General features: G+C 40.9%; 1 protein-coding gene across 1 annotated transcript in view; it reads right to left on the reverse strand.

Moving 5' to 3' along the window:
• The window catches only part of na (sodium leak channel non-selective protein na), a 175,986-nt gene that overhangs the window by 71,500 nt on the left and 87,428 nt on the right, over window positions 1–17,058 (reverse strand). The window contains exons 19-20 of the mRNA XM_071665125.1: window positions 11,952–12,119; window positions 6,409–6,617 (exon numbers count right to left, since the gene is read on the reverse strand). Of these exons, the coding sequence (XP_071521226.1) occupies window positions 6,409–6,617; window positions 11,952–12,119 (377 nt within the window). The remainder of the gene's footprint in view (window positions 1–6,408; window positions 6,618–11,951; window positions 12,120–17,058) is intronic.

Genomic DNA, 17,058 nt, shown 5'->3' on the forward strand with positions numbered 1-17,058 from the left:
AAATCATAAACTTCAATACACCCTTCTCCTATATAAGAGAAGCTCATTCCTGGAATTTCATAATAACATAACTGATAAATTAGGGAACAAGTTCATTTAGAGGAAGGCTAAACCTCACAACAGTAAAAATAGGAATATCAAATGTATAAAAGGCCATCTCTGTCTAAAAAGGGATTAAATCTAAAAATAGAATATAGATCTTCATATTATGATCGATTATTCATGTAAGAGAATAACAAAAATCCTTTAACCCTATAAGATACAGTATACATTGTACTGGCCAAAAAAAGAGAGGGAGGGACTTGGGAGGCACGAGTGCATCTTGAAGCACTAGCAATGAGCTTGGGAAGCAGAGAGGGAGGTGCCATTGCTGCCAGGAGCAGGAAAAATGTTTGCAAGTGAAGGGAGAAGGTTACAGTGTGGTGGGAAAAGTGGAATGCTATATTGTGGCAGGAACATTAATAATAAGTGTGGAGGAAAGGGAAGGAGGCACCAATGAGGCTGGGAGCAGCAGCATTGTTTGTAATGTTTGAAACATTCTCTCCTTCCACACATTCTTCATCGCTCCCAGAACTTCGCCCCTCCCCACTTCCATAGTTCCATTTGCTGCTAAGTCCACTTCCTCCAATTTTTCTCAACTCAAACTTAAATCCCAACTACCTTGTCCCTCAAACCTCCTGGACCTAATAACCTCACTCTTATTCACATTTACTCTAAACCTTCTCCTTTCACACACTTTTCCAAACTCAGTCACCAACTTCTGCAGTTTCTTACTCAAACCAGCCACCAGTTCTGTATCATGATTCACTTCCCAGGCCATCTCATTCCCAAGAGACTGCATACTTGCCCCTCTCTCCAAAACTCTTGCATTTACCTCCCTAACCATCTCATCCATAAACACATCTAACAACTATGAGGACATCACACACCCCTGCCTAGGACCGACCTTCACTAGGAAACAATCACTCTCCTCTCTTCCTACTCATACACATGCCTCACATCCTTGATAAAAGCTTTTCACTACTTCTAGCAACTTACCTTCCACACCATATATTCTTAAGACCTTCCACAAAGCATTTCTATCAGCCCTATCATATGCCTTCTCCACATCCGTAAATGCTACGTACTAATCCATTCGCTTTTCAAAGAATTTCTCATACACATTCTTCAAAGCAAACACCTGATCCACACATCCTCTAACACTTTTGAAACCACACTGCTCTTTCCCAATTTGATGCTCAGTACATGTCTTCATCCTCTCAATCAATACCCTTCCATACAGTTTCCCAGAAATACTCAACAAACTTATGCCTCTGTAGTTTGAACACTAACCTTTATCCCATTTGCCTTTGTACAATGGTACTATGCACGCATTCTGCCATTCCTCAGGACTTCACCATGATCTATAGACACAATGAATATCCTTACCAACCAATCAACGACACAATCACCCCTTTCTTAATAAATTCAACTACAAAACCATCTAAGCCCACTGCCTTGTCAGATCTCATCTTCCGCAAAGCTTTAATTACCACTTCTCTCTTAACCAAACCATTTTCCTTGACTCTCTCACTTTGCACATCACCCTGATCAAAACACCCTACATCTGCCATTCTATCATCACACATTCAACAAACCTCCAAAATACCCCATCTCCTTCTCTCTTCATCACTACCTGTTATCATTTCCCACCCTTGCTCCCTTCACCGATATTCCTATTTGTTCTCTTGACTTATGCACATTATTTACCTCCTTCCAAAACACCTTTTTAGTCTCCCTAAAGTTTAATGATACTCTCTCACCCCAACTCTCATTTGCCCTCTTTTTCAACACTTGCACCTTCTTCTTGGCCTCCTTCTGCTTTCTTTAATGCATCTCCCAAGCATTTGAACTCCTTCCTTGTAAGTTTCCTCCGAAAACCTCTCTTTTCTCTTTCACTAACAACTTTACTTCTTCATTCCACCACTCACTACCCTTTCTAATCTGCCCACTTCCCACCTTTCTTATGCCACATACATCTTTTGCACATGCTATCACTGCTTCCCTAAATATTTTACATCCCATTCCTCAACCACTCCCCTCAAGTCATTTCCTCCTACCTTTTGCCATTCAACACTCAATCTCTCCTAGTATCTCCTCACACAAGTCTCCTTTCCAAGCTCACTTACTCTCACAACTCTCTTCTCCACAACATTTTCTCTTCTTTTTTGGAAACCTCAACAAATCTTCACCCATAAATACCTTTCAATCCTCTGGCCTCATTTACTTTCCCTCTATGCCACTCTTCACTGTCACTATTGGTATCTCTGCAAAGTGGCCTCTTCTCACTCACTTTCACTTCTTTCTGATGTGTTACACACAACATAATCTACATTATACCTCAATATATTTTCAGTCTCTTTTTAGAAAATTTTGACAGTGTGGTAACACTTGGAACAATTTTCAAAATACTGAACATGAAGGTGTTTGTGGCTAGGCCACTGAGCTGATCACACTAAAAAATCTGCTCAAAGACAACTCCAATGCTTTTGAAGGCCTATATGATTCACCAATTGCTGAAAAGTTACAGCTTCCATTATCACAACATCTACTAGACAATTTTACTAAATATGCCTAAATCTATGTTCATAACATTGTGATCAAGTTGGAGATATTTTCAAGAATCTTTTCCATAGTTCAGGGGATACCTTAGGTTGATAATGGAAATGGAAGGAATTATTTTCAAGAATCTTTTCCATAGTTTAGGGGATACCTTAGGTACACTCAGTAATAAAATCATCTTCCTGGATGAGTCCAATGAATTTCAAAATGATCAATATAACTTGTGTTGTCTCAGTAGGGTTGGTAAGTGTGAATGTAAGACAAAATTCCTAATAATCATGGTTGCCCCAATTTACATCTACAACCATTAAAATGAAAAACCTAAAATTTATCGGGGCAAATGACAGGATATATCACTAGCAATCAATATATTACAATATCAAGAAAGCAGAGCTATCAATATAAGGTCAAACCAATGGGCATCTCTCAAAATCCTTCATCCATGGTGTCATCCTCTTTCACACAAAAAGTGGTAAGATACTTTTTTTACCATGTGTACCAGGGGACTATTCTATCATCCACACTTTTCTGTTATCCAAACATATCTAGGCCCCAAGGTGTATGGATACTAAGATGTTGATTGCATCTATGTAACATGGACAGAATATATCTGGCTCACATCAAATAACTAAGAATACTGGTACAATGTTGTGTGAATGAGCATGCAGGAGCATTTCCATAAAAATGGCCTTGTGACCTTGACCTATAATCACCTGACCTCGAAAATTTGATCTGGAGTAGAATTCTGTATGTGGCATCTGTCTTACAAGTCTGGTGAACATCCATTATCTTTTTTTTTTTTTTTTTTTTTTTTTTTTGCCGCTGTCTCCCGCGTTTGCGAGGTAGCGCAAGGAAACAGACGAAAGAAATGGCCCCACCCACCCCCATACACATGTATATACATACGTCCACACGCACAAATATACATACCTACACAGCTTTCCATGGTTTACCCCAGATGCTTCACATGCCCTGATTCAATCCACTGACAGCGCGTCAACCCCGGTATACCACATCGATCCAGTTCACTCTATTCCTTGCCCTCCTTTCACCCTCCTGCATGTTCAGGCCCCGATCACACAAAATCTATTTCACTCCATCTCTCTACCTCCAATTTGGTCTCCCACTTCTCCTCGTTCCCTCCACCTCCGACACATATATCCTCTTGGTCAATCTTTCCTCACTCATTCTCTCCATGTGCCCAAACCATTTCAAAACACCCTCTTCTGCTCTCTCAACCATGCTCTTTTTATTTCCACACATCTCTCTTACCCTTACGTTATTTACTTGATCAAACCACCTCACACCACACATTGTCCTCAAACATCTCATTTCCAGCACATCCATCCTCCTGCGCACAACTCTATCCATAGCCCACGCCTCGCAACCATACAACATTGTTGGAACCACTATTCCTTCAAACATACCCATTTTTGCTTTCCGAGATAATGTTCTCGACTTCCACACATTCTTCAAGGCTCCCAGGATTTTCGCCCCCTCCCCAACCCTATGATCCACTTCCGCTTCCATGGTTCCATCTGCTGCCAGATCCACTCCCAGATATCTAAAACACTTTACTTCCTCCAGTTTTTCTCCATTCAAACTTACCTCCCAATTGACTTGACCCTCAACCCTACTGTACCTAATAACCTTGCTCTTATTCACATTTACTCTTAACTTTCTTCTTTCACACACTTCACCAAACTCAGTCACCAGCTTCTGCAGTTTCTCACATGAATCAGCCACCAGCACTGTATCATCAGCGAACAACAACTGACTCACTTCCCAAGCTCTCTCATCCACAACAGACTTCATACTTGCCCCTCTTTCCAAAACTCTTGCATTCACCTCCCTCACAACCCCATCCATAAACAAATTAAACAACCATGGAGACATCACACACCCCTGCCGCAAACCTACATTCACTGAGAACCAATCACTTTCCTCTCTTCCTACACGTACACATGCCTTACATCCTCGATAAAAACTTTTCACTGCTTCAAACAACTTGCCTCCCACACCATATATTCTTAATACCTTCCACAGGGCATCTCTATCAACTCTATCATATGCCTTCTCCAGATCCATAAATGCTACATACAAATCCATTTGCTTTTCTAAGTATTTCTCACACACATTCTTCAAAGCAAACACCTGATCCACACATCCTCTACCACTTCTGAAACCACACTGCTCTTCCCCAATCTAATTCTCTGTACATGCCTTCACCCTCTCAATCAATACCCTCCCATATAATTTACCAGGAATACTTAACAAACATCTTTTTATTCTCCCTAAAATTTAATGATACTCTCTCACCCAAACTCTCATTTGCCCTCTTTTTCACCTCTTGCACCTTTCTCTTGACCTCCTGTCTCTTTCTTTCATACATCTCCCACTCAATTGCATTTTTTCCCTGCAAAAATCGTCCAAATGCCTCTCTCTTCTCTTTCACTAATAATCTTACTTCTTCATCCCACCACTCACTACCCTTTCTAATCAACCCACCTCCCACTCTTCTTATGCCACAAGCATCTTTTGCGCAATCCATCACTGATTCCCTAAATACATCCCATTCCTCCCCCACTCCCCTTACTTCCATTGTTCTCACCTTTTTCCATTCTGTACTCAGTCTCTCCTGGTACTTCCTCACACAAGTCTCCTTCCCAAGCTCACTTACTCTCACCACCCTCTTCACCCCAATATTCACTCTTCTTTTCTGAAAACCCATTCAAATCTTCAACTTAGCCTCCACAAGATAATGATCGGACATCCCTCCAGTTGCACCTCTCAGCACATTAACATCCAAAAGTCTCTCTTTCGCGCACCTGTCAATTAACACGTAATCCAATAACGCTCTCTGGCCATCTCTCCTACTTACATACGTATACTTATGTATATCTCGCTTTTTAAACCAGGTATTCCCAATCACCAGTCCTTTTTCAGCACATAAATCTATGTTACTTAATCTATGTTACTTATCTATGTTACTTAATACTGCATAAACAGTCATTTAAAGGTTATATTATCAAACATGATCCCCATAACTTATTGAGATGTAGAACTTTGGTAAATGCTTGGCCTACATCTCATGACCCAGTCTCCTGATACTGTACAAATAAGTAATCAGCAATGCAGTCACAAGACCTAGTGACCACGACCTCTGACCTTAACCTTAAAAATGTAATCATGCACAGAAATTGGTATGCAGTATCTGTAGTACAAGCTTGGTATCTGTAGTACAAGCTTAGTCCAAATTCAATCACCTAGTCATTAGATATCTTAAGCAAATTTTTGAAACACACAGATAGATACAAGGGTGCAAGGATAGAACAACCAGAGGAAATAAAGTGAAATCAACAAGAAACTTGTTACAAAAAGCAAAGAAGAACTTTTATAATACAGTATAAAAATACTGGATAACTGGAGTAAAGTACATTATGAGAGTGAAAATTCAAACATCATACAAGCACAAAAGTTTAAAAAGTTGTAAGACTGAAAATTCTAAAGATGAAGCCATACAAGAGTACAACTCCCTCCCTGTACAGTAAAAAAAAAATAGGAACCATAATGAAAAACAATTATAAATAGGAAATTACAAATAGGTGCACAGATTGCAAGGACAGGCAAACAGACTGATACAAACCAATAAGCGCCTATTCTTTGAATTGTTAAAACACTTGAAAACACAATGAATTGTTCTCTGCATTCTTGCAATATAGACTTCTATAGGTATATACACAAGAAGTTTGAATAAAACTTTGCTTCCTGTAAAGCTGGATAATGAACAGCATCATCTGGGCTTACCATACTCGAGGTACCAACATAGCTGGGTGCTTTTCATTTTCTTTTAATTCCAGTTTCATCTTCGTCACAAATATTTCTCTTATGAAGACTCCTACACAGTCTTTGCGTTCAGTTATACTTCCATCATTGCATCGTGCAAGTTGACCTCCATACATTTGTACTCCATAACTTGCAAACACAAAGAGGAGAACAATAAGAAGAACTGATACCTGAAAAGGATAATAAAAATCTTCAGGGTAAATAGCAGAGAAGAAAAACTGAAGAGAAGAGGTAGTGAAAGTTTTGCAGAAGATGAAATTTAGCACGGTGGCAGGTTTGGATAGTATTGCAGTGGAATTTATTAAAAAAGGGGATGACTGTTGTTGATTGGTTGGTAAGGATATTCAATGCATGTATGGACCATGGTGAAGTGCCTGAGGATTGGCAGAAAGCATGCATAGTGCTATTGTACAAAGGCACACAGGATAAAGGTGTGTTCAAACTACAGAGGCATAAGTTTGTTGAGTCCTCCTGAAAAATTATATGGAGGGGTATTGATTGAGAGGGTCAAGACATATACAGAGCATCAGATTAGGGAAGAGCAATGTGGTTACAGAAGTGGTAGAGGATGTGTGGATCAGGTGTTTGCTTTAAAGAATATGTTTGAGGAATACTTAGAAAAACAGATGCATTTGTATGTAGCATTCATGGTTCTGGAAATGGCATATGATAGGGTTGATAGAGATGCTTTGTGGAAGGTCTTAAGAGTATACGGTGAGGGAGGCAAGTTGCTAGAAGCAGTGAAAAGCTTTTATCAAGGATGTAAGGCATGTGTACAAGTAGGAAGGGAGGAGTGATTGGTTCCCAGTGAATGTTGGTCTGTGGTAGGGGTGTGTAATATCCCCATGGCTGTTTAATTTGTTTATGGATGGGGTGGTTTGGGAGGTACATGCAAGAGTTTTGGAGAGTGGGGCAAGTATGCAGTGTGAAGGGGATGTGAGGGCCTAGGAAGTGAGTCATTGTTGTTTGCTGATGATACAGCTCTGGTGACTGATTCAAGTGAGAACCTGCAGAAGTTACTGACTGAGTTTGGAAAAGTGTGTGAAAGGAGAAAGTTGAGAGTAAATGTGAATAAGAGCAAGGTTATTAGGTTCAGTGGGGTTGAGGGACAAGTTAATTGGGATGTAAGTTAGAATGGAGAAAAATTGGAGGAAGTGAAATGTTTTAGATATCTGGGAATGGACTTAGCAGCAAATGGAACCATGGAAGTGGTGGGGGAGGGTGTGAAGGTTTTGAGAGAGATGAAGAATGTGTGGAAGGAGAGAACACTATCTAGGAGTGCAGAAATGGGTATGTTTGAAGGAATAGTAGTTCCAATGTTATATGGTTGCGAGGCATGGGCTATGGATAGGGTTGTACGGAGGAGGGTGGATGTGTTGGAAAGGAAATGTTTGATGACAATATGTGGTGTGAAGTGGTCTGACCGAGTAAGTAATGAAAGGGTAATAGAGATGTGTGTAAATAGAAAGAGTGTGGTTGAGAGAGCAGACAAGATTGTGTTGAAATGGTTTGGGCATATAGAGAGAATGAATGCAGAAAGATTGACAAAGAGGATATATGTATTACAGGTGGAGGAAACAAGGAGAAGCGGGAGACCGAATTGGAGGAGGAAGGATAGAGTGAAAAAGATTTTGAGCGATCGGGGCCTGAACTTACGGGAGGGTGAGAGGCCTGCAAGGAATAGAGTGAATTGGAACAATGTGGTATACCAGGGTCAACATGCTGTCAATGGACTGAACCAGTGCATGTGAAACATCTAGTGTAAGCCATGGAAAGGCCTATGAGTCCTGGATGTAGATAGGGAGCGGTGGTTTCTGTAAATTACACATGACAGCTAGAGACTCAATGTGGCCTTTTTTGTCTGTTTTCCCGGCGCTACCATGACGAAGCAGGGGGTAGCGATGCTGTTTTCTGTGGGGCAGGATAGTGCTAGGAATGGATGCAGGCAAGCAAGTATGAACATGTACATATATATATATATATATATATATATATATATATATATATATATATATATATATATATATATATATATATATATACAGGAAACAGCAATGCTACCTCCGGCTTCAGTGAGGTATTGCTAGATAAACAGATAAAAAAGGCCACATTCATTCACACAGTCTCTAGCTGTTATGTGTAATGCACTGAAACCACAGCTCCCTATCCACAATCAGGCACCACAAACCCTTCCAGGGTTTACCCCAGATGCTTCACATGCCCTGGTTCAGTCCAGTGACAGCACATCGACCCCCCCGGTATACCACATCATTCCAATTAACTCTATTCCTTGCACGCCTCTCACCCTCCTGTATGTTCAAGCCTCAATCACTCAAAATTTTTTTCACTTCATCCTTCCACCTCCAGTTTGGTCTCTCGCTTCCTCTTGTTCCCTCCACCTCTAACACATATATCCTCTTTGTCAACCTTTTCTCACTCATTCTCTCCGTATGTCCAAACCATTTCAACACACCCTCTTCTGCTCTCTCAACCAAACTCTTTTAATTTCCACTCATCTCTCTTACCCTTTCATTACTTACTCAATCAAACCATCTTACACCACATACTGTCCTCAAACATTTAATTTCCAACACATCCACCATCCTCTGTACAACCCTATCTATAACCCATGTCTCACAACCATATAATATTGTTGGAACTACTATTCCTTCAAACATACCCATCTTTGCTCTGTGAAATACTGTTCTCTCCTTCCACACATTCTTCATCACTCTAAAAACCTTGGCCCCCTACCCCACCCTGGAACTCACTTCTGCTTCCATGGTTCCACTCACTGCCAAGTCCACTCCTGGATATCTAAAACATATCATTCCCCCAATTTTTCTCCAATCAAACTTACATCCCAACTAACTTGTCCCTCAACCCTACTGAACCTAATAACCTTGCTCTTATTCACATTTACTCTCAACTTTCTCTTTTCACACACTTTTCCAAACTCAGTCAGCAACTTCTGCAGTTTCTCACTCGAATCAGCCACCAGTGTTGTATCATAAGCAAACAACAACTGACTCACTTTCCAGGCCCTCTCATTCCCAAAAGACTGCATACTCACTCCTCTCTCCAAAACTCTTGCATGTACCTCCCTAACCACCCCATCCATAAACAAATTAAACAACAACCATGGAGACATCACACACCCCTGCCACAGACCAACCTTCACCAGGAACCAATCATTTTCCTCTCTTCCTACTCGTACACATGCCGTACATCCTTGATAAAAAACTTTTCACTGCTTCTAGCAGCTTACCTTCCACACCATATACTCTTAACACCTTCCACAAAGCATCTCTATCAACCCTATCATATGCCTTCTCCACATCCATAAATGCTACGTACTAATCCATCTGTTTTTCTATGTATTTCTGACATACATTCTTCAAAGCAAATATCAGATCCACACATCATATACCACTTCTGAAATCACACAGTTCCAACCCAATCTGATGCTCTGTACAAGCCTTCACCCTCTCAATCAATACCCTCCAATACAATTTCCCAGGAATACTTAGCAAACTTATGTCTCTGTAATTCAAACACTCACCTTTATCCCCTTTGCCTATTGTACAATGGCACTATGCATGCATCCCGCCAATCCTCAGGCACTTCACCATGATCAAGATATACAGTGTATACCCTTACCAGCCAATTAACAACACAGTCATCCCCTTGCTTAATAAATTCAACTACAATACCATCAAAACCCGCAGCCTTGCCAGATTTCATTGTCCACAAAGCTTTCACTACCTCTTCTCTCTTAATCAAATCCCTGACCCTCTCACTTCACACACCACCCAGACCAAAACACCCTACATCTGCCATTCTATCTTCAAGCACATTCAACAAACCTTCAAAATACTCACTCTATTCCCTTATCAACAAATCACTACCTGTTATCACTCATCCCCCCTTCACCAATGTTCCTATTTGTTCTCCTGTTTTACAAATTATTTACCTCCTTCAAAAAAATCTTTTTATTCTCCCTAAAGTTTTATGATACTCACTCATCTCAACTCTCACTTGCCCTCTTTTTCAACTCTCACACATTCCCCTTGACCTCCTGCTGCTTTCTTTTATACATCTCCCAGGCATTTGCACTCCTTCTCTGTAAGTATCGTCCAAACACACTCTTTTTTCTTTCACAAACAACTTTACTTCTTCACCCCACCACTCGTTACCCTTTCTAATCTGCCTACTTCTCACCTTTCTCATGCCACATGCATCTTTTGTGCATGTCATCAGTGCTTCCCAAAATACATCCCATTCCTTACCAACTCCCCTCATATCATTTGCCTTCACCTTTTGCCATTCTACATTCAATCTCTCCAGGTACTTCCTCACACAAGTCTCCTTTCTAAGCTCAATTACTCTCACCACTCTTTCTCCCCAACATTCTCTCTTCTTTTTGGAAAACCATCATAAATCTTCACTTCCGCCTCCACAAGATAGTGATCAAGCATCCTTTCATCACATTAACATCCAAAAGTCTCTCTTTTACACGCCTATCAATTAATGGAATGGCTATGATTAGGGTCTGTGTGTGTGTGTGTGTGTGTGTGTGTGTGTGTGTGTGTGTGTGTGTGTGTGTGTGTGTGTGTGTGTGTGTGTGTCTGTCTGTCTGTCTGTCTGTCTGTCTGTCTGTCTGTCTGTCTGTCTGTCTGTCTGTCTGTGTGTTTGTCATTGTCTCTCTTGTGTGCCTCTGTATGTGTGCATGTTTGTGTGTGTGTACATGACAGCTAGAGCAAATGTGGCCTTTCTTAGTCTGCTCCTGGCACTAACTTACTAATGCAGGAAACAATGATGAAGTATAAAAGAAAGAAGTATATACATGTAAAGTAAAGAGTTTTAACGGACTCTGCCTTCCCATGGCAAGATCCCAAGTGGAATGTCAGTTTCAGTAAGGCTTTATCGTTGCCAATTAGTGTAAAAAAGATATTAGGCTCACTGAGGAACTTCCCACCCCAGAGGAGTCCATCAATTTCCCACTTCTGACAGGGTCACAGCCTTGAAGACTGGGTTTGTGTTAGACTATGTGAGACTGCTTTTCATCATAACTGCTAATATTACTACTATCATTAGTAAAATTATTCTTATTATTACTCTTATTGTTTCATTTCTCATTTTCTTGCTGATACCATGGATGCTCCATGTTATTAGCCAAGTTTCCACTTGCTATCTACATTCTAAAGTTCTTTCATTACAGGTGCTTTAAGCTCTTTATCAAATATGCTTTAGTGCATAATAATCAATTTGAAGTTTTGTATACATAAATGAAATGAAAAGCCTCAAACCTTCCTTAACCAAGACTGAACAGGACAGGGTGCATATATGATCTTTGAAAATAACAGACATTTCTAAAATATACTGAAATAAAATCTTCTCCCATCTATTGAGTCATTTGACCTGGAACATGTCAAATTTTTAAGATAGCACAAAAAACTTTTGGAATTGTCCCCTACTTAAAAAAGATATGAATTGCAGCTTACCAATAAGATTTCTTTAAATCCTTTACAAAGTTCAGAAACAACTTTGCGCATGTGAGGAACAAGGTTGAAAATCCTTAATGGCCTTAAACAACGCAGGATAAGAAGTAACTGGGCTCCAGACTGTGAAGGGACAAGCTTTGGCATCCAAGAAGAAAATACCAGGGATACCTGCAAATTAACACATATAATTACCTTTTCATAAAATCACAATTTCCGTGAATCAATGTAAGTCAGTTCATAGTCATTGTGGCATTACAATAATGTATTTCACTATCTTTATAATATTCAAGCAATAGTGAAACATTGGTATCAAAAGGGCACAGAACAGAATTAAAAAACAGTCACTACTATGTACCACTGCATATTTCTCAATAAAAACAACTCTAGAAAGAAAACAAACAATGAAGTCTTTAACCTCTGGTTGCAAAGCATCTCAGGGCCTATGCCTATAGGCTCATCCTGCTTATCCCAGGAACTGTACAACCTATGGTGCACACACACACACACACACACACACACACACACACAAACACAAACAAACAAATTTCAAAAATCATACCAAGGGGCATACCCTTGGGGTCCCCTCAGTAAGCATACAAAGTTTCAAGTTTGTAGCTGTCATCATGATGGAACTATGGCACTGACAAGCACATACACCAATTAAATCAAAAAAGGAGATGGTCTTACAGAGGAATGAGAAAACAGAAGAGACATTAACAAACTATTAAAGTTTTTTTACCAATACAAGGTTTGTGGTCCTCATGAAATTTCACTATATACTGAGATAAGTGCAGGGACACTTGATAAACCACCTGAAATACCATTCAAGATGTCGCTGGAGAAAGACAAAGTGCTATGGAACTGGAAAAGAGCATATCATGCCAATCAATAAGATAGGATGGAGCACTGAATCACAGACTAGTTTCCCCTGACTAGTGTGGTCTTAAAGGTATTGGAAAAGATAATCAGAAATGAAATGAATGACTTCCTGCAGGGGAGAGATGATCCAAACAAGAGACAACATGGATTCAGGCAAAAGATGTTACTTGTAATGAATCTCTTAGAAATATATGAGTGAGATATAATTTGGACAAAAGTGACCGCTGAGTGGATTGTTTGTATCTGGACAGAAACAAAGTATTTCACATTGTACCACAATGTAGGGTGATTAAAATTTGAATCACAAGACAAGAATAAGGGAGAGATTCCTTCTTGGTGGAGAGGAACAAGTAATGAATGCCAGAGAAGCCTTCTCAAAATGGGTTGAAGTCACTTGCAAAATACGACAAGGTTCAGTTCTACATCCATTACTCTTCTTGATATACGTGAATGACTTCCCCAGATATTTGGAGATGATTCAAAAGTCTTGTGGGGAGTGAAAATCATAGAAGATTGCATTAAATTATGAGGGTACCTTGAAAGACTCCAAAATGGGTCTGATACATGACTGATGAAGTTCAACTGAGTAAATGTAAAGTACGCCACAATGTTTGCTCACTTTCTCTCTTATTTTTTTTTTTTTTTTTTTTTTATACTTTGTCGCTGTCTCCCGCGTTTGCGAGGTAGCGCAAGGAAACAGACGAAAGAAATGGCCCCCCCCCCATACACATGTACATACACACGTCCACACACGCAAATATACATACCTACACAGCTTTCCATGGTTTACCCCAGACGCTTCACATGCCTTGCTTCAATCCACTGACAGCACGTCAACCCCTGTATACCACATGACTCCAATTCACTCTATTTCTTGCCCTCCTTTCACCCTCCTGCATGTTCAGGCCCCGATCACACAAAATCTTTTTCACTCCATCTTTCCACCTCCAATTTGGTCTCCCTCTTCTCCTCGTTCCCTCCACCTCCGACACATATATCCTCTTGGTCAATCTCTCCTCACTCATTCTCTCCATGTGCCCAAACCATTTCAAAACACCCTCTTCTGCTCTCTCAACCACGCTCTTTTTATTTCCACACATCTCTCTTACCCTTACGTTACTTACTCGATCAAACCACCTCACACCACACATTGTCCTCAAACATCTCATTTCCAGCACATCCATCCTCCTGCGCACATCTCTATCCATAGCCCACGCCTCGCAACCATACAACATTGTTGGAACCACTATTCCCTCAAACATACCCATTTTTGCTTTCCGAGATAATGTTCTCGACTTCCACACATTTTTCAAGGCTCCCAAAATTTTCGCCCCCTCCCCCACCCTATTGATCCACTTCCGCTTCCATGGTTCCATCCGCTGACAGATCCACTCCCAGATATCTAAAACACTTCACTTCCTCCAGTTTTTCTCCATTCAAACTCACCTCCCAATTGACTTGACCCTCACCCCTACTGTACCTAATAACCTTGCTCTTATTCACATTTACTCTCAACTTTCTTCTTCCACACACTTTACCAAACTCAGTCACCAGCTTCTGCAGTTTCTCACATGAATCAGCCACCAGCGCTGTATCATCAGCGAACAACAACTGACTCACTTCCCAAGCTCTCTCATCCCCAACAGACTTCATACTTGCCCCTCTTTCCAGGACTCTTGCATTTACCTCCCTTACAACCCCATCCATAAACAAATTAAACAACCATGGAGACATCACACATCCCTGGCGCAAACCTACATTCACTGAGAACCAATCACTTTCCTCTCTTCCTACACGTACACATGCCTTACATCCTCGATAAAAACTTTTCACTGCTTCTAACAACTTGCCTCCCACACCATATATTCTTAATACCTTCCACAGAGCATCTCTATCAACTCTATCATATGCCTTCTCCAGATCCATAAATGCTACATACAAATCCATTTGCTTTTCTAAGTATTTCTCACATACATTCTTCAAAGCAAACACCTGATCCACACATCCTCTACCACTTCTGAAACCGCACTGCTCTTCCCCAATCTGATGCTCTGTACATGCCTTCACCCTCTCAATCAATACCCTCCCATATAATTTACCAGGAATACTCAACAAACTTATACCTCTGTAATTTGAGCACTCACTCTTATCCCCTTTGCCTTTGTACAATGGCACTATGCACGCATTCCGCCAATCCTCAGGCACCTCACCATGAGTCATACATACATTAAATAACCTTACCAACCAGTCAACAATACAGTCACCCCCTTTCTTAATAAATTCCACTGCGATACCATCCAAACTTATTTATTTTGCTTTGTCGCTGTCTCCCGCATTTGCGAGGTAGCGCAAGGAAACAGACGAAAGAAATGGCCCAACCCACCCCCATACACAATGTATATACATACACGTCCACACACGCAAATATACATACCTATGCATCTCAATGTACACATATATATACACACACAGACACATACATATATACCCATGCACACAATTCACACTGTCTGCCTTTATTCATTCCCATCGCCACCTCGCCACACATGGAATACCATCCCCCTCCCCCATCATGTGTGCGAGGTAGCACTAGGAAAAGACAACAAAGGCCCCATTCGTTCACACTCAGTCTCCAGATGTCATGCAATAATGCCCAAAACCACAGCTCCCTTTCCACATCCAGGCCCCACACAACTTTCCATGGTTTACCCCAGATGCTTCACATGCCCTGATTCAATCCACTGACAGCACGTCAACCACGGTATACCACATCGATCCAATTCACTCTATTCCTTGCCCTCCTTTCACCCTCCTGCATGTTCAGGCCCCAATCACACAAAATCTTTTTCACTCCATCTTTCCACCTCCAATTTGGTCTCCCACTTCTCCTCGTTCCCTCCAACTCTGACACATATATCCTCTTGGTCAATCTTTCCTCACTCATTCTCTCCATGTGCCCAAACCATTTCAAAACACCCTCTTCTGCTCTCTCAACCACGCTCTTTTTTTTTTCCACACATCTCTCTTACCCTTACGTTACTTACTCGATCAAACCACCTCACACCACACATTGTCCTCAAGCATCTCATTTCCAGCACATCCACCCTCCTGCACACAACTCTATCCATAGCCCATGCCTTGCAACCATACAACATTGTTGGAACCACTATTCCTTCAAACATACCCATTTTTGCTTTCCAAGATAGTGTTCTTGACTTCCACACATTCTTCAAGGCTCCCAGGATTTTCGCCCCCTCCCCCACCCTATGATTCACTTCTGCTTCAATGGTTCCATCTGCTGCCAGATCCACTCCCAGATATCTAAAACACTTTACTTCCTCCAGTTTTTCTCCATTCAAACTTACCTCCCAATTGACTTGACCCTCAACCCTACTGTACCTAATAACCTTGCTCTTATTCACATTTACTCTTGACTTTCTTCTTTCACACACTTCACCAAACTCAGTCACCAGCTTCTGCAGTTTCTCACATGAATCAGCCACCAGCGCTGTATCATCAGCGAACAACAACTGACTCACTTCCCAAGCTCTCTCATCCACAACAGACTTCATACTTGCCCCTCTTTCCAAAACTCTTGCATTCACCTCCCTCACAACCCCATCCATAAACAAATTAAACAACCATGGAGACATCACACACCCCTGCCGCAAACCTACATTCACAGAGAACCAATCACTTTCCTCTCTTCCTACACGTACACATGCCTTACGTCCTCGATAAAAACTTTTCACTGCTTCTAACAACTTGCCTCCCACACCATATATTCTTAATATCTTCCACAGAGCATCTCTATCAACTCTATCATATGCCTTCTCCAGATCCATAAATGCTACATACAAATCCATATGCTTTTCTAAGTATTTCTCACATACATTCTTCAAAGCAAACACCTGATCCACACATCCTCTACCACTTCTGAAACCACACTGCTCTTCCCCAATCTGATGCTCTGTACATGCCTTCACCCTCTCAATCAATACCCTCCCATATAATTTACCAGGAATACTCAACAAACTTATACCTCTGTAATTTGAGCACTCACTCTTATCCCCTTTGCCTTTGTACAATGGCACTATGCACGCATTACGCCAATCCTCAGGCACCTCACCATGAGTCATACATACATTAAATATCCTTACCAACCAGTCAACAAAACAGTCACCCCCTTTTTTAATAAATTCCACTGCAATACCATCCAAACCTGCTG

The sequence above is a fragment of the Panulirus ornatus genome, chromosome 9, assembly GCF_036320965.1.
Source record: "Panulirus ornatus isolate Po-2019 chromosome 9, ASM3632096v1, whole genome shotgun sequence".
Classification (NCBI taxonomy): Eukaryota; Metazoa; Arthropoda; class Malacostraca; order Decapoda; family Palinuridae; genus Panulirus; species Panulirus ornatus.